Source organism: Brassica napus, chromosome C5 (assembly GCF_020379485.1).
Source record: "Brassica napus cultivar Da-Ae chromosome C5, Da-Ae, whole genome shotgun sequence".
In the NCBI taxonomy this organism is placed as follows: Eukaryota; Viridiplantae; Streptophyta; class Magnoliopsida; order Brassicales; family Brassicaceae; genus Brassica; species Brassica napus.
In genome coordinates, this window is record NC_063448.1 from 24,376,181 (window position 1) to 24,400,114 (window position 23,934).

At 44.2% G+C, this 23,934-nt stretch overlaps 1 protein-coding gene across 1 annotated transcript; it reads right to left on the reverse strand.

Annotated features, from left to right (window-relative positions):
• Positions 1–20,803: 20,803 nt before the first annotated feature.
• Positions 20,804–23,184, reverse strand: LOC111203796. The gene is made up of 3 exons (XM_022697854.1): positions 23,059–23,184; positions 21,898–22,960; positions 20,804–21,813 (listed from the first exon to the last, which is right to left on the reverse strand). The coding sequence occupies exons 1-3, from the start codon at positions 23,182–23,184 to the stop codon at positions 20,804–20,806; spliced, it is 2,199 nt and encodes a 732-aa protein (XP_022553575.1).
• Between the last annotated feature and the right edge of the window lie 750 nt (positions 23,185–23,934).

Genomic DNA, 23,934 nt, shown 5'->3' on the forward strand with positions numbered 1-23,934 from the left:
TACAAGGAGAGACTAGCTCGAAGTAGAGAAATCCGCGGATAATCTTCACTTGAATCCTTGAAACCACAGCTCGAGTGAGCTTTAAATAGTCTAAAAAGACGTTGAAATACCCAGTGAAAGGGGTTTGAAGAGGGGTGGCAAACTGACTGAGGCTAGCGCACCCGTCAAGCGAAAGAGAACAGCTCTACAACCGTCTTTGTTGCCCCGGGAGACTAGGTGAATCTCAATATATCCGTGTAGCAAAAAGATCGGTAAGCAAGATGGTGAAGCAGTTGAAACTCTTTTCTTCTCCAATTCATTGGTGAACTTGACACTGAAACGAACAGCATGGATGACATTGTTGGAGCTTGAGCAGATGGGGTCAGAGACTTCATTAGAGTAGCTTGGTCAGAGAGAGTTGAACTATAAACTCCGGTTCAAGAGACCTCATCCGGAAGAGCAAATGATGCTGTAACCGAAGAGAAGAGGCTCATCGTGACAGTTATTGGCTCGTTGGAAGTGATGGCGAACATCGACTTCCCCAAACAAACAATGACAAGCAGAAATAAGTGTATGAATTGGACCTTTGGCTCATGTGCATCGATGGTAGAACCGATTGACAACTTTGACTTTGAGGTCGAGTTCACCTTCACAGAAACGCTGAATATGATGAGATGTGATGATAGAACAGAGGTTTTAACCGATCCAAGCCTTTGGACTTTGGCATTATCGTACCAGAAATAAAAAGATTTAATCAAACCAAAACTTTGCAACAAGGCATCAACATCTTTCCTGTGTGGATTGTGTGGTCGAGCGTTTAGATCTGTTATGAGATGAGGCAGTGTGGACATTGGAGGCGATAAGATGTTCTTGCTGATCTTCAACGGTGGGGTGGGGGCTGAGGTCAGGCTGAGAAAGAGGACACCGATATTACCGTATCGATACCCATAACTCTCATTGAAACCTAAGCTAAACCGCAAATATGTACTGCACTGAAAGACGGAGCTGATGGAGGAGCTGCGGTGGGTGACAGGAGGTGGTACGAGCCTAACATCAACACATGACCTTGCAGTTGTCGGAGATGGCAAAAGATCTACCCGGTAAAGCTTGTCTCCATAGAGGCCTTGGTGAGCCGGTGTTGCCTCGATGGGTACATTCCCGACATTATCAAGACCAGCAAGGTTGTTGACGAAGGTTGGTGAGAGGTGATGGTTGTAGCCGGAGGTGGTGGGCGGATCTGGACTCCTAACTGTAGAAGACTCGATTTTACACGACAGAGAGCCGCCTCCTCGTCAAAACCGGCGAAGGTTCGCAGCTGTGGTAGAGGAGTCTGAGTAGGAACGGAAATGAAAGGCGGCGGAGTCGGACGAGGCTGGGGAGCAGCAGAACGGAGAAAAGACGTAGATGAAGGGATCTGAGGCGGCGTGGAATGATGAAGGCGCTTTGGAGATGCAGAACCGAACAGATCTGGCGAGTCTACGCTCGGGATGAGTGGATCTGTTGGTTCCGCTTGGACAGAGAGGTGCGGCACCGAGGAACAGAGGAGCTAGAGAGATGGCGGACATGGGAGGAGTGGGAGTAGCAGTGGTGGCGAGGAGGCCAAACTTAACAAAGACGATGAAATAAAATGACGACATGAAACCAAACAGATGACGACGAAGTAGAGGAAGAGCGGGATAGAGACCAGCGGCGACGCCGGCGAGCTCGGTTACCGCCGGCACCGGGAAGGGGAACGGAGGACGGCACCTAGAGACTCGTTCCCTGGAGCTTTTCCAATTAGGGCAAACTCTTTTGTGGTGTTGATGATTGAGTTTTTGTCAACATTAAAAAGTTTGAAGAGAAGAGACCGGAAGCAAACCGGAAGAGGCATGACCGAAATGAATGACTTCTGGTCACCGGTTTGGGGAAATGAGAAGCAGAGATGAGAAGTCGGTGTCACCAAAGAGACAAATTGAAATAGTCAAGCGGGCCACACAATTGTCCCGCGTCCCGCTTTGGTACCATCGCGATTATGCCCGCGAGGCCGGAAAAAATTAACATGCCGTAAAATCTGTGCCTAATTCTGCCCCGCATTGGGTCTTTACGGGCCAGGCCCATAGGCAAGCCTCCATTTTTCCATCTCAGGTGTTGGCAATTGGGTTGTACTGTTTGCTGGCAATTCTAGATTAAAATCATGGATAATATGAAAACCAAGACCACATTCTTCTTTTGGATAACAAAGCTTTTCCCATTTTCCCAATGCATCATTCTTTTATATTTGAGCTCCACTATAGTCATGCAATGGCACTAGTGAACTTTTCCCAGATATCCAATTGTACCAGAAAGATGGACATAACATAGGTTGGGAGAGCTAGAGCATTTGTTTTTCAGAATCTCTTTCTCATCTTTTGATTACCATTGAGCATATCATCTATTAACCCTATGTTGCAATTTATCTTTGAGAAACACAAAAAGTTTGCATTTTTATCTACTGATATCCTCAGACATGAACCTTGCATGCCTTCGTTATCAATAAGCAACGAATATTTGATCGTTTGATTTAATATTACTAGGCACTCTCCTACCAAAGAGTAGACAATAATTGCCAAAATTGATACACTGGTTCGATGCTTTTCCATATACCTTTACTGTTTTCATTACTTCTAACACATTCACGGGGATCCGTCTCATAGAAGAAAATGATATCCTCAGTGAAAAATGTGTGACACAGGAGGCTAGCGCGTGACAAGCACATCTTCCTTGATTCTTCGCATGATTAAGAAGGCTAGCGAGCGCTTCCCTGCATAGAATAAAGATGAAAAAAAAACAAAGGATTTCATTGAAGTATAATCCCCCCCCCCCCTCAGGGACAATGTTGCCTCTAATATGACCATTCATCATAACATGATACTTAACATATGTTATACAACGCTTTATCCAGTTAATCCAGGTTGTCGTAAACCCCATCTTCTGCATAACAATTCTAATAAAATCTCATTCCATTTGATCATGTTCTTTACTATGTCTGTTTTGATGGCTATTTTCTTATTTCCTCCTCCTAGATTTGTTCCGAGCGCATGGAGCATCTTTTGAGAAATGACAATATTGTCAGTGATCTGTCCCCCAGAACAAAGGCTGACTGGGTCTCTGATATACGGTCAAATAATACTTGCTTTAATCTATGGCGTAAGACCTTGAAAATTATCTTGTTACTAACATTACACAAATCTGATTGGGCAAAATAGCGCCATCTCTGTAGGCTTGTCTTTCTTACGAATGAGAAATTTTTAATCATTTAATCCTTGTACCATAATACGTTCAAAAAGGAAATCATTAACCATACGAGTTAAATCTCCTTTTACTATATCCCAAAATTTTTGATAGAAAAAAATATCATTTCATCTGGCCCATGAGCCTTTTTTTGGATGCATCGCAAACAAGCAAGTTTGACTTCCCAATATGTAACTGAATATGTAAGATCCTCGTTAATTGTATATGTGATAGTCGAGGCTATATTTTCTAGCGCTTCATCGATCTCTCTAGGGTTTGATGACTCAAAAACATTTCTGAAATAAATCATAGCAGTAGCTACCAGTCCCTCCTCTATCTTGACCATATTACCCAAATCATCAATTCGACGCGTAATTCTGCTTCTCTCCCGTCTCTGCTTCGGTTAGCGCATGGAAAAACTTTGAGTTCCTATCCCCTTCCTCCACCGAAGCACTCTAATCTTTTGTTTCCAAAACATTTTTTTCCTCCTTAAGAGCGTCATATAATTCCTTTAAAGCAGTCACTAACTCCTCGGAGGATGTGTCATCATTTGTGTACATGACTCTACTTTCTCTTGGAGCTCTTCCGCATGCTTATTCGAGTTTATATCATTTTTCATCTCCATGGGCTCAAAGCTCTGCGGAAACTTGAGATATGTGTCATGATATTTGAATCTGACAGAAGATCTGGTGAGTTCCAACCCTCCAATATCACATGCCTGATCTTTTCACTATCTGTCAATCACTTATCAAATTTAATTTTTTTTTCTTGGCCTTAATTGGTTTAGCGAGAATGTTCATTAGGATCGGACAATGATTCGATCACCACAAATGCTGAACTGTCAAATGGTGAAATTTTTCATGCTTGCCTTCATTTCCAAGAGCTCGATCTAATTGACATCTAACAATATCATGTTTCCAGACGAAGTGAATTTCAGAATTTCACAATCACTCAACATCTGAGTAAAATGTAGAAAAGGAGCTCTCTGAGCGCCTTCTGCCTTTTCTTTTTCGTGGTGCCCTTGTATCTCATTGAAATCTCTGATCATGAACCATGGTCTATTTCAAGATGTTGCAAAACACGTAAGACGTTCCTATACTTGATCCACCTGCTCTAAAACTAGGTCTCCATATCATGTGGACCTTATTCCATCAATCGTTTTATTATTTGAAAATAAAACCCGAACTTGGTAATGATATCACTCAAATTACCCTAAGGAGTGAATTACTCTCTCAAATAAGAGGCTCGGATGTAGTACTTAGGGATCGAATCCACAGAGACTCTAGGATTACACAATAGATTATAGTCTTGAAATAAATCTAGATTAATTGGTTTATAAGTTTCAAAGCAGTAAATGGATTGGTGAGCAAGTTTATTGCTCGATTGATTTGTTTTGAGGTTGCTAACAGTTAGGAGAATAGCTAGATTCAGGTATGTTCTCAGGTATGACAAGTAAAACTTAAATTGGGTTTTTAGGGGTTTATTGATATTAATTGTTTTTGAATTCAAACTAAGATATAATCAATCAGATTATCTAATCGGGATCTCAGATTTCAACTCTCGTACGTTAATCACGAGAAAGTGTCGATAGATGATTCATTACGAATATCGATCCATACACCTTTCAAAATATCGATCGAAAGGGCTATCGCTGCGTCGATCGATGCTTCTTCCATAAAGTTTTACGGACAGGTTTGATTTATATTCTCTAACTCACTAGATCAACTCTCGTCTGTATCTAGCCAGTTAGATCATACTAGTTTATTTTCAGCTATTGAGTCAATCAATGGCTTGATCTCAATTAATCCTAAGATCTAAGTTTAAAGGATGATCAATCCTAAACTTAGCTTTAAGCACAACTTGATGAAGAACTATATTTTTAAACACCTTAACAATTGTTTGTGTCAGTAATACATTTATCAACCTATTGAGAAACCTAAATCTAACAGTAAGGACTACTCAGACATATTCATGAAACACATAGTTATGATGGTCTGAATAATACTTAAATAAAATAAACAATAAAAGTAAGCAAAATAATAAGTGGAAGCAAGGGAGTTCAAGATCTTCTCTATTTTGCAGTATTGATCTATCTCTCAAATCCTAAGCTCTCTCCTTTCAATGGTGGCCTCTTGCTTCCTCCAAATTAGGTCTCAAAGGTCTCTAGGCAAGTCTGCCTCTAAAATGATACAAAACCCTAATAAATAGTTTAACAGGCGGCCAGAGACTTAAGATGTAATTATTGAAACTTTTGTGAAACTTGAAATCTTCTAATTTGTTATTAACTCTCGAGTCGCTTCGCCGTCGATCGATGAGAAGAGTTCAACATTGATCGATATTTGTTGGTAACCGTCGGTCGATATTTCTTGGTGACCGTCGACCATCTCCTATTTCCAGCAAAGCTCAAAAGATATCCAAATAGCTCAAAATACATCATTTTCTTCCAGTTAGTACCTGACCTATAATTACTCTAAATACACTCTATATAGTAGTAAATATATCTTAAAACACTTATAAACCATGGCTAATAATGGGTAAAATCCATGGTCTATCAACTCCCCTAGACTTACTCTTTTGCTTGCCCTCAAGCAAAACATACTAGAGCAGTCTCTCTAAGAGAGGTTTAAAAACACGGGGATTCACTTAAGTTTTAAACTTGGAATCATCACTTCTATAATATTGCTAACCATATCAAAGGAATCCTAAATTTAGAAGCACATCATACATTATCCTAGTATAGCAACCAATCACAACTAGCCAGCAACTCAACAGATCTTATATGACTTTCTCCTCTACTAACCTCATTTCTTACATAAATAAAAAGTGAAGGCTAAATCTTGGCAGTATCGATCAATGGACACATGGTTTCTTACTCCAGCAGGTATATGAGTAATCAGGTAATCTTATTCTGGTTTATTTTCACTGCATCTCTCTTCTCTGAATCTCTAAAATAATCATAATGATTTTTTTTTTTTGAACAAAGCGTAGCGAATACCGGGGTCATAGGAGACACTCCTACCCCCTCGTTTCCACAATGTGTGATCATTCCCTTCAGACTTAGAATAATGGGGTCATGGGGGACACTCCTACCCCTCTGTCTCTTCCAGGAAATCATTTCAATATTTTTTTCTTGAGATGCCAAAGAGAGGAGAGAAAGAAACCAAAAAATTACAGATTTGTACCTTTCAGCCTAAAGGAGGAATCCGATTCAATGTATACCAAACCCCAAGACAAGCAGGTGAGTCAGGTTAGGTTGGAAGTCAGCTTTGGTTCTTTTCAAATAGTCTCAGCAAGTGTTGTCAAAGTTGGCGGATTGATCCACTTTAGTATCTCTAGTACTTTCTGCAGTCAGTAGTCTAAGAATGGTGCTAATAGAGTGGTTAGATAATAATAAAAACTTAAAAGAAGTTCATTATCCCCTTTTTTACTCGATAAAACATTTTTTTCTTCGGAATTTTTTTAGAAATCATATAACAAACTAATATCAGTAAATACCTCCCCGAGACTTAAATTTCACTGTCTCCAGTGATATTCAGTCTAAGATTGGTTGGTTAGAGAATAAATAATAAGTATTAAGTTAGATGTTAGACAAGAGAAAAGAATGTTTATACCCCTCTGTCTCGAATGTCGATCGACATATACACCTCACCATCGATCGACATAAGCGCATCACCGTCGATCGACGTAAGTACCTCTTCGTCGATCGATAACGCAAAGACAGAAAATTTATGCGCTAGCTGCAACGTATCGAGGTGTCTAACTCATCATAGAATCAGTATCAGTCAGCTAGGTTAGCTCTGTTAGACAATCCAAACACATGCAAGGTTAGCAAAATAGATAAACTCCAATCATAACATAGAATAATAAGTTCGAAAGTAAATCCTAATAGTACGAAAGTAAAAGAAAACATAAGTAGATAGGGATATAGATATGAGGACTAGTCCTCATCAGTGGTCTCGTTGCTGGAGGTGCCTCTGCGCTGTCGTGATGGTCCTGCTGCTGGCGGTGAGCTGGCTCGCACACTCCTCCTGCTCGAACAGTGACATCTCGATACTCTAGCCCAGATGGCAGTGAGAGCATCGACTACGATGCGCTGGAAATCTCTCTCAGGGCGTGTAGACATGTCTGGCATAGGTGGGAACGGCGCGCGTGCGTCCTCGGGCTGATGCGGCTGATATCCTCCAGGTCGCTGGACCGTGTAGCGTCGTGGCATGGTCAATGGGGCTCAGAGGAGGCGCTGGTCAGGGCGGAACTGGATGCTGGTAAGGCCATGGTTGAAGTCTGTGAGTGTACGAAGTGGCAGCCTCACTAAGTGTGTGCCATCCTCGTCCCTGAAGCACCAGTCGCGGTCGTCCTTGAGCCACTGTTCGCTCGTGAGGTGCGCTGCATCCATGCAGACGATCCGGTCATCCATCTCAGCATCGCCTAACGGGACTCTGCAATGTCGGAAGATTGGGGTAAGTAGGCTCCTGGCTGTCTCCTTCTTCCTTCCCTTTGAATGGAACAACTTCATCTTGAGCTTGACCAGATGCTTAGCAAATACGGCTCCAATGTTGGGCCACACATCGTCTGTGGGCTCCTTGATGTCCTCCATGTGAACCAAACTCCTCACCGTGTAATAGACCAATGTGAGCTCCTGCACCCGAACCTTATTAGGTTTCATCTTGCACAACAGAGTGTTGGCAAGGACCTTCATGAAGTAGCGCAGAGTCGGGTGACGGATGTCCGTCTGAAGAGTCTTGCCGGATTCGAAGAAGCCGGTGGCTATGTGCCCCCAAAATGTCATGCTGACGCTCGTTCCCGAACCCATAGATAGTGCAGAGAGTCGAGAGTGGGACTCTGTAGCGGATGCCGTGAATGAAGAAGGTCAAGACACCCTCGTTAGCTCTCTTTGCCCTCTCGTTGGCATAGTAGACATTCACCGTGACCATGAACTGACAGACCAGCTCCGGGTAGAGAACCTGTGGGTTAGTGGCCAAGTTCCCCATACCCAGCTCCTCGAACAATTCCTCGAGGTCCGATTTGATGCCCAACGATCGGATCACGTTTGGGTCCACGAACCGTGTCGGTCCAATTTCAACCTTCAGCCATTCATTGTAGAATATGCTGTCATAGTCATCCCACGTGTCCTCGATCGCACGGTTTCGGCATGCGGAGCTCTTCGCCGCTTTGTGTGTGTCCTCGAAGTGGTCAAAGTGCGGGATAGGTTCGTCCTCGCCCTCTCTCGGCCAAGGGTGTTCTCTCTCGGCCAAGGGTGTTTGTCACGGACTGGAGCCGTGTTGCGGGTGTCAAATCTCCTCTTCGTTCGCCTTTCGTCAGTCTGTAAACAAAGTTAACAAACGAGATATAAATCAGCGAAATTCGATGGTGTAAGTGTCTGTGTCGATCGACAGAGATGTCTCGATGTCTCTGTCGATCGACAGGTCGATGATAAAATCGATCGATGAAAGTGAGTATCATCGATCGATATCTCCATCGTGAGAACCTGTAAAAACCCATTTATGCAATTCGATTTGCATGGCATATATAATCGGTTTAATCGATCAGTAATCCCTATTCTATCACTCCTTTAGCACAAATCGATCGATATAGGCCCGAAAATCGCGGTTATAACTCATTCTCTATTTCAACCCTAGAAAGAACGAAAATTACAAAATTTTGTGTTCATACCATTATGATGCGTGAGTTAAGCGATCTAAGTGGATAGAGGGTTGAAAACCGAGTGGATTGAGCGCAAGAATCATTGGATTTGGCCGAAAAACGAGAGAGAAAAGAGATGGGAATGTTTTCGTAGAGTTTTTGGGTTTGTGTGAATGTCGACTTAAATGTCGACTTAATATGAGCCCGTGTCTGTTTATTTACTGTCGATCGATGAAGAGGGGTCTTTGTTGATCGACAGACGTTATATTTTCCGAAGGTTATTTTTTTAATAAATATTCTAAAACTAGAAATGGGCTGCCTCCCATTCAGCGCTTATTTTAAGTCTTTAGCTTAACTTGATATTCGATCTTTCTAATTATCGGGAAGGGGGTCTAAGTGTATAGGCCAGCTAATTGGTGGTTTAGCCCAATAGTGTTTTACTCGTTGGCCATTGTGAGAACCGAAATTCGCACTGTCGATTTCCGTTTAAATTAGGAAAGTATGAGAATCCTAGTTTCCCAGAGGTCCCGGATATCTGCTAATACCACACGCCAAGCAATCAGAACACGAAACGAGAACAGTAATAAAATAAGAAATCGAAAAAGAGAGCAAGATAGTTCTTATTCTGAATCTGCGTTTGAGTGTTTACAACAAGGTAAGTGCCTGGGCGACGAGAGCTGTCGGCGAGATTCCTAGTTCTAAAACCCTAAGACGGCAAAAACCTAATTGAGTCGCAGCTCGAATAACAAAAACGGAAAATTGCATAAAATCGCTCTAAGTGCTAAGTTTGCTGTCAAAAAGTCCTCCTCCATGCCTCTCGCCTAGGACTCCTTATATACTGGCTCCAAGGTCGGTTTACGCTTTTCCCCTTCTGCCCTTAAGCTGCCATAGCATAAAAATGGAGATATTCCATTTTTTCCGATCTTCGTAATTATCTTCAAACTTCCGTATTTATTCGCTGAAACTTGACATTTATCTTTCTTCGCGAACCAAGCGTAAACCGTCATGCGGCTTACGGACTGTTGGTTAAGAAATCATAAGTTGGGCCTCGAGTCATGTCTTAGGTCCCTTTGGGCCGTCTTCTGACTCGAAGCGTTTATTACGGCTTCTTTCGATAAAGAATGAACTTTCCGCGGTTTTTACGGTAAAGTTTGATCGATAATTTAGAATGGCGGGGAACGTGAAATGGGTTCGCTACGGTCTTCGTGAGATAGCATCGAAGGGTAGACGAGAATGAATGGACTAATGTCGTATCGACATTTCGGAAGAGCTCGGTCACTACGTAGCGACCGAGCGGAATGGACGTTCGGTCGCTACGTAGCGACCAAGCTTTGGCTCGAACTCGGTCGCTACGTAGCGACCGAGCTTTGGCTCGAACTCGGTCGCTACATAGCGACCAAGCGGAGCACGTGTTCAGTCGCTGCGTAGCGACCCTTTTCGAGCTCTTTTCCGATGACTCGCGTTTCCTCCGCAAAGCTTTTCGTAAAGAAGAATCTATTTCGAAAAAGTGTTTGTCAAAGAAGGTTATTCGTTTTCTTCTTCGGGGATTTGGACGTTAACTTCGTCGTAACCGTTTTCGACCCCAACAGTTAGCCCCCCAGCTCGTTGGGAGCGTGGATTTCTAGTGAGATCCCAATGCGCGGTATGGCGAGTTCGGACGAGATTGGTGTATTTGGGCAAAGTTCGTGTCCAAAAATCCGCAAGTAAATAGTAATTTCTCATGCCTATAAGAAGGGAGGTAATTTCTTCACAATCTTTACACTTACTCATTCTCATAGAGAGATTTTTTTGAAAAGTTCTTTCTTCTTTCTCTTTCTCTCTATCATTTCCTTCTTGATTAAAAAGAAAAACACGAGATGTCGAGTAAGAAGAGGAGTTCGAAGAAAGGGTCCTTGCCCGCGAATGTTTCTGAAGAGCTTCGAGTGCTGAAGATGGAATTCGTTCCTCATTCGGTAGACCCAGCCGAGAACGAGGCATGGTGGGTGGCGTGTTACGGTTCGATCACGCCTCCCAAAGAAAAATCGTTCCCGGTCATGAACCATCGCCCGGTGGAGGTAGGTGCACCAAGTAGGATTACTAGTGAATTCCTCAAGGTCATGCGGTCGTTCTACCATATTTCGGACGCGGTGGAATTCAGGGTTCCTTGTCAAGGAGAATGCGCTAGTAGTCCCCCGGAGCGCTACTTTACTTGTTACGAAGCATTCGTAGTGCGCTGCCGTTTTTGGTTCCCGATCCCCGAGATTATCGTCCGTGTGTTGGGTCGTTTCGGGGTGGCAATAAGCCAACTGAATCCTCTTGGCGTCCAGCACCTCATAGGGATCCTGATCCTGAGCTACGAGCATGGTCTCTCCCTCACCGTCGATCACTTCGAAGCGCTTCTTCGGTTACAGATCATCAAGGATACGGACACGTACAGGCTGGTTCCTCGGAACTTCATGTCAGTGGTAAAGGGGTTTACTTCTAACTTCAACTCGTGGAAGAAGTTTTTCTTCTTCGTTCGTGTAGATGCCGCGTCCGTTGAGGAGAGTTGTATCCCATTGTTTTGGAGGTTGCCGAACGATCGTCCCTTTATCAACCCTCTTGCTCCATTTCCTGAGGACATTATTGCGGTGAGGGATCTGCTCAGGAATGGTCCTTTTTTCTGGACTTCCTTTACGCCAAAGAGAGTTCGAAAGGCGCTGAGGTTTGTGCATCCTAGTCATGCTTTGGGCGGAGAGACAAGGTGTGATTCCGAGTCTGAAGACCAAGGTCCCGACGCCGCTCCCACGATTGCGACGGGGCTGAACTCTTCGAAGGGGAAAGATATTGACCTCGGTGACCTGGAGTTTTCGGTGGACAATTGCATGCATCCAGGATGGGATCCGGACCTTGCTTTCGGCGATGGAAGCGGTACGAGCGAGGTCTCTATTCCGGACTTTGATGATTTCTTCGCTGGTCTTCCGTCGGGCTTCGATGCTCCTCCGGCCACGAGCGAGTCGGGGAGGCCGAAAATCGTCGCGGAAGGATCTCGTATCATCAACGGGGTATAAACTTTAAGAATTTATTTATTTTTTTTTTTTTTGCTTATAACTTGTCAATCGGTTTTATAGGGCTTAAACTTGCTTGGATCGGCCATTGAGGCGAGCCATAGAGAGGCCATGATCTATCGCTTTAAAGCGGAGAAGGCGGAAAAGGATCTTGCTCGCATGCGAGACGAGATGTTTGCGCGAGATGCTCAACTCGCTCGTGATCATGCCAGGGCTGTTCGTAGGGCGGAACGGAATGGCAAGAGGGAAATCGCCGAGGTAATGAAGACTCGCGCTTCTCAATTCCAGGTTGAGAACGGGAATCTTAAGGACGCTTTCAACTCACTGGGTGACTTCCGTGAGTGTCGCGGCTCCGTCGGGAGCCTTTGGAAGACGCGGGCGGATGACTACGTTTTCGAGAGGGAGATGGAGTTAATGAAGGGTGGCACGAAGGATCATGCTCATGCTGAGACGATCATTCCTCCGATCGATGGGAAGATTCAGGGATTCTGGGATCCCATCCCGGTTTCTCCTGACACCATAGAAACCACGATTGATTTTGCCGGTGACGATGAGGAAGTGAACTATCCCGCGGATGCATTCGGAGCTTCCTTGTCCGGGAATTTTAACTTTGATCTGTGAGTGTTTTGACGGGAAGGAGTTTTTCCCTTTATCTAGTATTTAGCGGCCGAGTGTGGCCTTTGTTCATATATGTCTGGCCGAGTGTGGCCTTCGAACTTTGTATGGGCCTGTTTTGGTCGTTTTTGTCGGGACTGACAGTTGGTGGCTTTGAGCCCCAACCGCTATGCGGTTGATATAATGGATGTTTGTTTGAGTTACTTTGTTTGGAGTGGGTTTGAAGTAAACATGAGTTGTCGTCTCATATTTAACTTCGTTGAGGCGTTCAATCTGTTAGTTTGTTCGAGACGTGAGTTTTCGTAAAAATTATTTAAGATCTTTCGGGAACGTTGAGATATGAACGAAGAGACATGTTTTAGGATCTCGTATCGTTTAGATATCATGGCTTTGAGATGTCTGAGACCAATGCGATGGGTTTAGGTTAAGACCTAGGTTTACTCTCGGTTTTAAGGTTTGTGCGGTGACTAGCCGGCTATCGGTTTTCCTGTTGCGATTTCTACCTGATTCGTACCGATTTAAAGTCCGCGATAGGTTCTCGGCTTATACGACTTGTATGGTACGAATCGAGCATCTTTCCAGAGACAATTTTTAAGCCAACTGGAAGTGTTAGACCAAAATTTCGGATTTTTTTTGTAGCGCGCTTTCGTCCTTGTGTTGGACGTTCGAAGATCAAAAGAGTGATCAAGTTGCGTTTGTTTAAGACGGCTGATGTGTTCGTCGGGGCCAATCGACGAACGGAGTGTAAGATTTGTAGTGGTCGCGTTCAGACAATTTGTTCGTATCATCTCGATTTTTAACTTGGCGACGTCTCGCAGTTATTTCGAAGACTATACGTATATTTTCGGTGCTGAAGTGAGATTGTTTTGCGATTTTGGGCCGTACGAGGCTGCTGGCAAGAGTATTAACGTTTGTAGATTTTCTAGGCGTGTTCTGAGACTTTTGCAAGTGCCTTAAAAAGGAGCGACGCATATTGATCGTAAAATTTTTCGAAATATCTATAGAATTCGATTACAATAACGCATCTTTTCCTATGTGGGAGTATACGAGTATACGCACCCACTCCTCCCCCCCCTTTTTAGAGAGGGGGATAGCTGAACTCGTCTTTCGACGAGCTGCCTACGTACCTCTTTGGAGGATCAAGCCATCTCGTAGTTCTGTTTTATGCCGCAAGCGTTTTCACTCGGCGGTTGTCGCCGTGCTGACCGCCTTGATCGTGATGATCGTGGCTGGGTCAGTGTTCTCTTCCGAATGTTCCGGTTGAGTTGTAGTGTCGGCTTCGGACTCATGTTGAGTTTCGACACCCGAAGCGTCTACGTCAGCAGACGATGTTAAATAGTCTTTTCTTGAAACGTTGTCGGTCGAAGATTTATCGATCTTCGTGCGTTTGCGATTTGCCGTTACAGAGGTCGTCATCTGTCTTAACTTGTGCTCCGCGAGGAAGCACAGTCGCGACTGTTTCTGACATCCCCAGATAGCTGCGACTCCGTTTGGGGTCGGAAATTTGACACCCAGGTGGTACGTCGAACGTCTTGCATAGCGTTGAGCCATGGGGTTCCCATGATCACGTTGTAGATGGTAGGATGATCGACTACCGCGAACTCGACAATTTTTGTGATCTCCTTGGCCATGACTGGTAGCTGAATCGATCTGAGGGTCATCGATACTTCGCCTGAAAAGCCTGTGAGCGGTTTCGGAGTTGGAGTTACTTCTCCGAGTTCGATGCTCATCTGTTTGAGAGTGTCGCGGAAGAATACATTGACCGTGCTTCCCGTGTCAATGAGTACTCTTCCGACTTCCAGATCTCGTATGACGAGGTCTATGACGAGCGGATCGCAGTGAGGTTGATCGATCCCGCCGGCTTCCTCCTTTGTGAAGGTGATTGAGCAGTTCTGATCATCTCGGGTAGGAGACCATGTTGGCCAGTTTGCGCCCGCTGGTAAACCTTGATGGCCGAAACCGTATCGTTGCAGAATTGCGATCCTCCGATGATTATGTTGACTCTACGACGATTGTTATCGTTCCCTTTGTCGTCTGGCCTCCTGCCGCGTTTATCCCCAGATTGGTTTCTTTGAGGAGATCTCTCCGCGGGAAGATTTCTGTCCGGCTTCGGGGGGCGATCAGTCTCGAGGTTGAGATCTTTCACGCTGGTCACTTCCGCGAGTTCTCCGGCTAGTAGCTTCGCGGCCAGCCTTGCTCCCAAGACCTTGCAGTTAGTCGTGGAGTGTCCTCGGGACTGGTGGAACTCGCAGAAGGTGTTTTCATCATATCCTTGATTGCGAGTCCACGTATTACCCGTGGTTCGGCCCTGGTCTGAGCCGATCGTGTAATTGTGCGCTCCTTGGAGATCTTCCCCCTCGTGATGGACATACTTGTCGTTACGAAGGTTCTTCTTCTTCGTTTTTGGGTCTACATCTTTCGAGGATGATCTCGCCGACTTATGTTTTTGCGATAGGATTTTTGTTTCTTCCTCGATCATGATGTAGTTCGTCGCCTTGTGGAGGGCGTCTTGGATCGTCCGTGGTTTTTCGAGGGATATCCATTTTCTGAATTTCGACTTGTACCAGAGCGCCTTTCTGAGCGCATCGATGGCCACCTTGTCTCTTATCCCGCTGACCCTGGACATTACAAAATAGAATCGGCCGATGAACTCGCGGAGGGGTTCGTCTTCCCTCTGGGACAGACTCCAGAGATCGACATCGGAAGTTTCTCTATCTATGAACATAGAGTATTGCTTGAGAAATTCCGATGCGAGCTGTCGGAAACATCAGATAGTGTTTCGCTTAAGGCGCGCGAACCATTCGAGGGCTGCTCCTTCTAGATTCTCGACGAACAGGCGGCAGTAGCCGGCGTCTCTTTCACCGTGCTTCAGCCTCGCTCTTCCCATCGTGATGTGGAAAGCCTGAAGGTGCGCTCTCAGATCAGTCGTACCATCATACTTCGGTACTTTGATTTTTCCTGGATCGGATACCCTCGTATCTGAGATGCGAGTGGTGAAAGGGGTCTTCCGAGCCCCTTCCAGCAGCTTGTTGATCTCGGGGGCCGTGCTGGTAGCGTGATGGATTTGGGATTTTACGGCTCTTACTTCTGCCGCAGTCTTGGTGATATAGTCACGAAGATCGCATATATCCGACGTCTCGCCAGCAGATTTCCGTGCTTGTCGGCGTTTACTGCGAGTGAACTCTGTTTGCTTTTCAGCCAGCTCTTCTTGTTCGTTCCAATAGAGGATTTCCTCCTCTTCTGTCATTGGTTTGTCGAACGGAGAGCTTTCCCGAGTGGATCGGCTTCTGGTCCTCCTTGAAGGTCTGTCGATGTCCTCATCAGTATTGTTGGAGACATCGCTAGGATCCATGTCGACTTGCTCGACTCCGTTCTCCTCCAAAGCCTTCGCGGGAGACGGAGGGCTTTCAGAGTTTCCCTTTTCGATGGGAGATTTCTCGCTAGGGTGTTGACCCGAAGGTCGTTCCTGCGTGGCTCCAGGCCTGTTGAGTGGGGTTGCAAAGTCGAGTCTTTTCCCGCGGACTTTAGTGGTTCCACGGGGGCGTATTGCTCGAGTCCTTGCCGTTAAAGTTTCAACTTGTTTGGTCAAGGTGCTCACGAGCTTATCCTGTTCTTCCGACCTTTTTTCGTAGGTGGCGAACATCTTTTTAAACTCCTCAAGCGCCGCGGCGTTAGCTGGTGCGTTGGCCGCGGATACGTCCGCTGCGGGAGTGTGGAGATCAGTGCCACTGCCTCCGTTAAGAAGAGTCTGCACGTTATCCGTGTCGTCAGTTGACATGTCTGGTTGAGTGTGATGTGGTTGAGAGTTAGATTGATCCGTACCCCCCCCCCCCCTTCTAGCGCCAAACTGTGTGAACCGAAATTCGCACTGTCGATTTCCGTTTAAATTAGGAAAGTAGGAGAACCCTAGTTTCCCAGAGGTTCCGGATATCTGCTAATACCACACGCCAAACAATCAGAACACGAAACGAGAACAGTAATAAAATAAGAAATCGAAAAAGAGAGCAAGATAGTTCTTATTCCGAATCTGCGTTTGAGCGTTTCCAACAAGGTAAGTGCTTGGGCTACGAGAGCTGTCGGCGAGATTCCTAGTTCTAAAACCCTAAGACGGCAAAAACCTAATTGAGTCGCAGCTCGAATAACAAAAACGGAAAATTCCCTAAAATCGCTCTAAGTGCTAAGTTTGCTGTCAAAAAGTCCTCCTCCATGCCTCTCGCCTAGGAATCCTTATATACTGGCTCCAAGGTCGGTTTACGCTTTTCTCCTTCTGCCCTTAACCCGCCATAGCATAAAAATGGAGATATTCCATTTTTTCCGATCTTCGTAATTATCTTCAAACTTCCGTATTTATCCGCGGAAACTTGACATTTATCTTTCCTCGCGAACCAAGCGTAAACCGTCATGCGGCTTACGGCTGTTGGTTAAGAAATCGTAAGTTGGGTCTAGAGTCATGTCTTAGGTCCCTTTGGGCCGTCTTCTGACTCGAAGCGTTTATTATGGATTCTTTCGATAAAGAACGATTTTTCCTCGGTTTTTACGGTAAAGTTTGATCGATAACTTAGAATGGCGGGGAACGTGAAATGAGTTCGCTACGGTCTTCGGGAGATAGCATCGAAGGGTAGACGAGAATGCATGGACTAATGTCGTATCGACGTTTCGGAAGAGCTCGGTCACTACGTAGCGACCGAGCTCCTGCTCGAGCTCGGTCGCTACGTAGCGACCGAGCGGAATGGACGTTCGGTCGCTACGTAGCGACCGAGCTTTGGCTCAAACTCGGTCGCTACGTAGCGACCAAGCGGAGCACGTGTTTGGTCGCTGCGTAGCGACCCTTTTCGATCTCTTGTCCGATGACTCGCGTTTCCTCCGCAAAGCTTTTCGTAAAGAAGAATCTATTTCGGAAAAGTGTTTGTCGAAGAAGGTTTTTCGTTTTCTTCTTCGGGGATTTGGACGTTAACTTCGTCGTAACCGTTTTCGACCCCAACAGCCATTTACCGTGAATTTGTCTCCTTTATTATTTATAAGCGTAATGTCTCCATAAGGATTGACGTTAACAACAGTAAAATGACCTGACCAACAAGATCAGAGTTTTCCGGGAAACAGTGTTAGCTGAGAGTTATATAGCAGCACTTGATCATTTGGTTCAAAGTGTTTGGAGATGATCTTTTTATCATGATATGCTTTCGTTTTTTCTTTGTATATCTTCGAACTCTCATAGGCTAAATGTCTTATTTCATCCAGCTCGTTAAGCTGTATGAGCCTCTTTGGCTGCTGGTTTGATGTCGAAATTTAATAATTTAATAGCCCAGGCTGCTTTGTATTCCAGCTCAACCGGTAAGTGACATGATTTTACATAAAGCAGGTGAAATGGGGTGGTTCCTAAGGGAGTCTTGAAAGCAGTCCGGTAGGCCCAGAGTGCATTGTCCAATTTTGTAGAACAATCTTTTCTAGATGTTCCTACAGTCTTTTCTAAGATTTCTTTGATCTGTTGATTTGAGACTTCTACCTGCCCGATCGCCTGCGGGTGTTAGGGTGTAGCAACTCTATGATGCACTCCGTTCTTCCGGAGTTGTCCTTTAAAAAATTTGTTAATGAAATGGGATCCACCATCACTTATGACTACTCGGGGAATTTCAAATCTCGGGAAGATAATGCTTTTGAAAAGCTTAATAACTACGGATGCGTTGTTCGTTGGGGAAGATATGCTTCGACCCATTTTGACACATAATCAACAGCGACTAGGATGTATTTATTCCCGTAGGAAGAAGGAAAAGGACCCATGAAATCTATCCCCCAATAGTCAAATACTTCTATTTCTAGAATAGATTTATGTTCCATTTCATGTCTTTTACTGATTTTTCCTCCCCATTGACATCCGTCGCATTGTGCTATGAATGCATGAGCATCTCGAAACATAGTCGGCCACCAGAATCCTTCTTGGAGAATTTTTGATACCATTTTAAAGGTTGCAAAATGTCCAGCATAGTCGGATCCATGGCATTGGAATAAAATATCGGGTGTTTCAGTTTTGGCGATGCAGCGTCTATACATCCCGTCAGAGCAGTGTTTGTAGAGATATGGTTCGTCCCAGTGATATCTCCTAACTTCTCTTAATAACTTCTTCCTTGTATACCCTCTCATCTCCTTGGGTTCTATGTCAGCAGCTAGATAGTTCACTATATCAGCGTACCAAGGTCTGCTCCTCGAACATTTTTCGACTGCGTGCACTTCCCGATGCAGACTTTCATCTACGGGTGAATCATGGTCAGGGTGCAGCTCGTTGTATGCGATGTTTACTTTTATATCGAAGCTGAGGGTTATGAGATTTATTTTTTTGTTTAGATCATCTGGAGTGTCGATCGACATAGTATCTATGTCGTCGATCGACATAGCATCGTTGTCGTCGATCGACAGTTCTTCGGAAGTGAGACATACATTTCCGACGAATGAATCCATTTGGTAAACGTTTTCCGTTGGTAAGAAGTCATCGATAGGAACGTCATCTTCTATTCGTATCCGGGAAAGATATTCTGCAACTCCGTTTTCTTCTCCTCTTTTATCTTTAATCTCTATGTCGAATTCTTGAAGTAGAAGGATCCATCGCAGGAGTCGTGGTTTCGCATCTTTCTTTTGCATTAAATATTTAATCGCAGCGTGGTCAGTATGGACGATGACTCGCGAGCCGACCAGGTATTGGTGGAACTTTTCAAATGCATAGACTACAGAGAGCAGTTCTTTTTCTGTTGTTGCGTAATTCCTTTGTGCCTCGTCGAGTGTTCGACTAGCATAGTAAACTTCATGTAGCCTTTTGTCTTTCCTTTGGCCTAGAACTGCTCCTACAGCGAAATCGCACGCATTGCACATGATTTCGAAAGGAAGATTCCAGTCAGGTGCTTGTCAGATGGGGGGCAGTTATCAAGGCTTTCTTTATTTCCTCAAAAGACTTTACGCATTCTGGTGTGAAGTCGAATTTAACTTGTTTACAAAGGAGGCAAATGAGAGGTCTAGCGATTTTGCTAAAATCTTGTATGAACCTCCTGTAAAATCCGGCGTGCCCGAGAGACGTTCGTGGGTGCAGGAAGGCCGGTCATTACCTCAATCTTCGCCCGATCTACTTTTATGCCAGCAGCGAACACTTTATGTCCTAGGACGATCCCATCGTTAACCATAAAGTGGCATTTTTCCCAATTCAGAACGAGGTTCTTTTCTTAACATCTTGCCAAGACTTTATATAGGTTATCAGGACAGTTTTTGAAACTGGATCCATACACAGAGAAATCGTCCATAAAAACTTCCACGAAATCCTCTATCATATCTGTGAAGATTGACATCATGCAACGTTGGAAAGTGGCGGGAGCATTACAAAGACCGAAAGGCATCCTCCGGTATGCGAATGTTCCATAAGGGCATGTAAAAGTGGTCATTTCTTGATCGTCATGATGTATAGGGATTTGGAAAAATCCAGAGTAACCGTCAAGAAAACAATAAATTGGTGATTTGCCAATCTTTCCAACATTTGATCAATGAAGGGTAAAGGGAAGTGATCTTTCCTTGTGGCAGCGTTCAACTTCCTATAGTCGATGCACATCTGATGTCCGGTGACAGTTTGCTTAGGGATGACCTCGTTTTTATCATTCTTCACCACAGTGATTCCGCCCTTTTTTGGTACAACATGCACATGGCTAACCCAGTTGCTATCCGAAATCGGGTAAATGACCCCAGCATCTAGAAGTTTGATTATTTCCTTTTTAACAACTTCTTTCAAGTTTGGGTTTAGTCGCCTTTGGTGCTCCACTGACGATTTTGAATCGTCTTCTAGGTGAATCCGGTGCATGCACAGATCTGGAGAGATACCAGGAATATCCTCGAGAGAGTATCCGAGGGCTTTCCTATATTTTCGCAGTTTGTTTAAAAACAACGCAAGTTCTCCATTGGTCAGGTTGGTGTTCACGATTACGGGGTATGAATTTTTATAGAGAAAAGCATATTTGAGGGTAGTTGCTTTAACTCAATCTTTGGTACTTTTTCGGGATCGCAATCTTCTAAGGGAGATGGTTGTCGATCGAAAGCTTTTATCAAATATCGATCGATGTTGATTTCTGAAGCGTCATCCTCTATGTCATCAACATTCGCTACTTCCATACTTGCGTCCATCAATCGTGTGTATTCCTCAGCTATGCTGTCAACACTAATTGTTTCTTCTTCACTGGACGTGAGTACTTTTTCCAGGGGATCATCTGAGCACAGGTCTATGAAAGATTCTTCAGCCAACTCAGAGATATCGTCCAGGTAGGAAGTTAGGGTCGTCTTATCAGCTTTTCCATGTCGAAGGTCATCGGAATGTTTCCACTGTTTAGACATATCCTACCTTCCTTGACATAGATGATCGCACCAGCTGTAGCTAGAAATGGTCTACTCAAAATGAGGGGATCTTTCGGTTCATTCTGGTATTTCAGCACAACAAAATCTGTTGGTACGTGACAGTCGTTAATCTTTATTGGCACGTTGTCAAATACTCTCTCAGGTACTCTAACGGATCTATCGGCAAGAACCAAAGTTATTTTGGTAGGCTTGAACTTGTCGTATCCCAGGGATATCGCGACAAAGTGCGGCATGAGGTTTACGCAGGAACCTAAATCACTGAGGGATCGAGGAAAACTTTTATTTCGTATATTGCAATCTAGAACAAAACTGCCCGGATCAGGTCTCTTGACCGGGGTTTTGCCTTGGATTATTGCACTTACTTCCTCTGAAACCATCATGACGCTGTGTTCAGTAGCTGGGAAGCTTTTGGATACCATGTCCTTTACATATTTCTTTATTGATGATGAAACTTTTATGGCATCACTCAATGGCATTTCCAACGTAATTTTATCGAATGCTTTCTTGCAGATCGCCTTATCTAATTCTCGCTTAGTCTGTGTGTTTTTAGGCGGAAAGGGTGGTAGAGTCCTATACACTCTCTCTACGGCTGGTTCAGCAAGAGTTGAGTGTCGATCGACATTGTTTCCAGTTTGTCGATCGATTTTTACTGTAGTGGGTCGATCGACGTTCGTTCCTTCTTGTCGATCGATATCTACATCTTCTTCAAACTCCTCTTCTTCCCCTTCGAGGTCGATGGTTGCTTCCTCAGCATTGGACCGCTCTTTCTCTCGAGGTGTTTCTGATTTTGGGTTGAGACTATCGAGGGCTATTGGTCGTGACCTACTTTCACCGGGTTTCTCAACTTCAGCACGTGTCTCTGCATAGTTGATTTCTATTGTGCTCGGGTTGAGGCGTTTTCCGCTTCTTAGTAACACAACATTAACTTGACGTTTCGGATTCGCGTTAGTTCGCCCAGGGAGACGTCATGTCTCCCTTTTGATGGCGGTCGCGTTTTCTGCGACTTGACCATCCAGTCTCTTAATTTGTTCACTTAAAGCGTCGAACTTCCTCATTAGCTCACTGTAGATTATGTCTATCTTTCCGTTCAGATCAGTGGCCATTTTCCGATTTCCCGTGAAAGCTTGGTTTAATCTAAATTTCTCTCTGCCTCGGCGTGATCCAACAGTAGCATCGTAATTTTGGGTAAAGCTGTCGGGTTTAGGGATAGGGTACCTATCTTTCAAGGTTGGAATATCTACGAAGTCTACTTGTTGTTTTAATTCATAAAGGGTATCATCGTCAATTTGGTAAATCCCAAATTGGTTTTGTCCCTCTAGAGCAGAATGAAGCGAATCTAGAGATTCTTTGATTTTGGCTAAAGGTGGCCCATCCATTGAGTCAACTCTCCTTCCTCGCTCTACGTCCATCATCTCGTAGGATCTACATGTAGCTACATTCTTGATCAAATGCTTTGCCTCTTCAGGGTTCCTGGTACTGAAGCTCCCTTCACTGGATGTGTCAAGCGTGATTTGGTAGTGCAAGTTAATACCTCCGTAAAAGGTATTAATTAGTTGTGGTTCTGAATAACCATGGTGGGGACATTCAAGTTGGTAGCTCTTGAATCTCTCCCATGCGTTTCTGAATGATTCCCGTGGACCTTGATGGAATGTGGAGATTTTCTTCCTTACATCCCAGTAACGCGTCTCGTCGAAGAATTGATTAATGAAGGTATTTCGTATCTCCTTCCAGCAGGTTAGAGAACCCGTAGGTAGTTGGTCTAGCCATTTTCTGGCGTCGCCTTCTAAGGAGAATGGAAAGATTTTACAGCGATTGTACTCGTCATCCATCATATCTTCTAAGTATTCGATGTGATCGTGTGAGTGCTCTGAGACGGTTCCACGGAAAGGGTTTTGACGTACCAAGACTAAGTATTCGAGGCTGACCCCGGATTTCTTGGTATCATCTTTTGGTAATTTAATGGCGGACCTATTTGAATAGGTCCTGCCAGGGTTTAAGTAGTCTTGGAGAGGCAATTTTGTTTCATGATCTGTTTTTGAGATCGAGTTTATTTTAACAGGGATTTCAGTCCCCTGTTCATTGATGATTTGGTTAGTTGCATTGCTTAGTTGACCTTTAGGTTCTCCTAGGACTACTCCCTCATTAGTATTATAGGTAACAGAAAACTTACCTGCTTCCAGCGGGTGTCGTCGATCGATGTTTGATGTGCGGCGTCGATCGATTTTGACGTCGACTTGTCACTCGATGTTGTTGTCGTTTCGTCGATCGATATCCGGCCGAAACCCATATCTTCCATCTTTAAGTTCATGTGTCAGCAAGAAAAGGGGGAAAACTTTTAGCAAATTTAGTAACAAAATCTAGACTGAATTCTAAACTTAATCTAATGGTAATAAGAAAGAGTCCCCGGCAACGGTGCCAAATTTGATATCACTCAAATTACCCTAAGGAGTGAATTACTCTCTCAAATAAGAGGTTCAGATGTAGTACTTAGGGATCAAATCCACAGAGACTCTAGGATTACACAATAGATTATGGTCTTGAAATAAATCTAGATTAATTGGTTTATAAGTTTTAAAGCAGTAAATGGATTAGTGAGTAAGTTTATTGCTCGATTGATTTGTTTTGAGGTTGTTAACAGTTGGGAGAATAGCTAGATTCAAGTATGTTCTCAGGTATGACAAGTAAAACTTAAATTGGGTCTTTAGGGGTTTATTGATATTAATTGTTCTTGAATTCAAACTAAGATATAATCAATCTGGTTATCTTATCTGGATCTCAGATTTCAACTCTCGTATGTTAATCACGACAAAGTGTCGATCGATGATTCGTTACGAATGTCGATCGATACACCTTTCAAAATATCGATCGACAGGGCTATCGCTGCGTCGATCGATTCTTCTTCCAGAAAGTTTTACGGACAGGTTTGATTTAGGTTCTCTAACTCACTAGATCAACTCTCGTCTGTATCTAGTCAGTTAGATCATACTAGTTTATTTTCAGGTATTGAGTCAAGCAATGGCTTGATCTCAATTAATCCTAAGATCTA

Coding starts and splice junctions, on each gene's coding strand:
- LOC111203796 (XM_022697854.1), bottom strand. CDS start 23,184: ATGGAAGATATGGGTTTCGGCCGGATATCGATCGACGAAACGACAACA. Junction 22,961..23,058: donor ACGACACCCGCTGGAAGCAG/GTAAGTTTTCTG, acceptor ATCAATGAACAG/GGGACTGAAATCCCTGTTAA. Junction 21,814..21,897: donor ACAAATTAAGAGACTGGATG/GTCAAGTCGCAG, acceptor CGAAACGTCAAG/TTAATGTTGTGTTACTAAGA.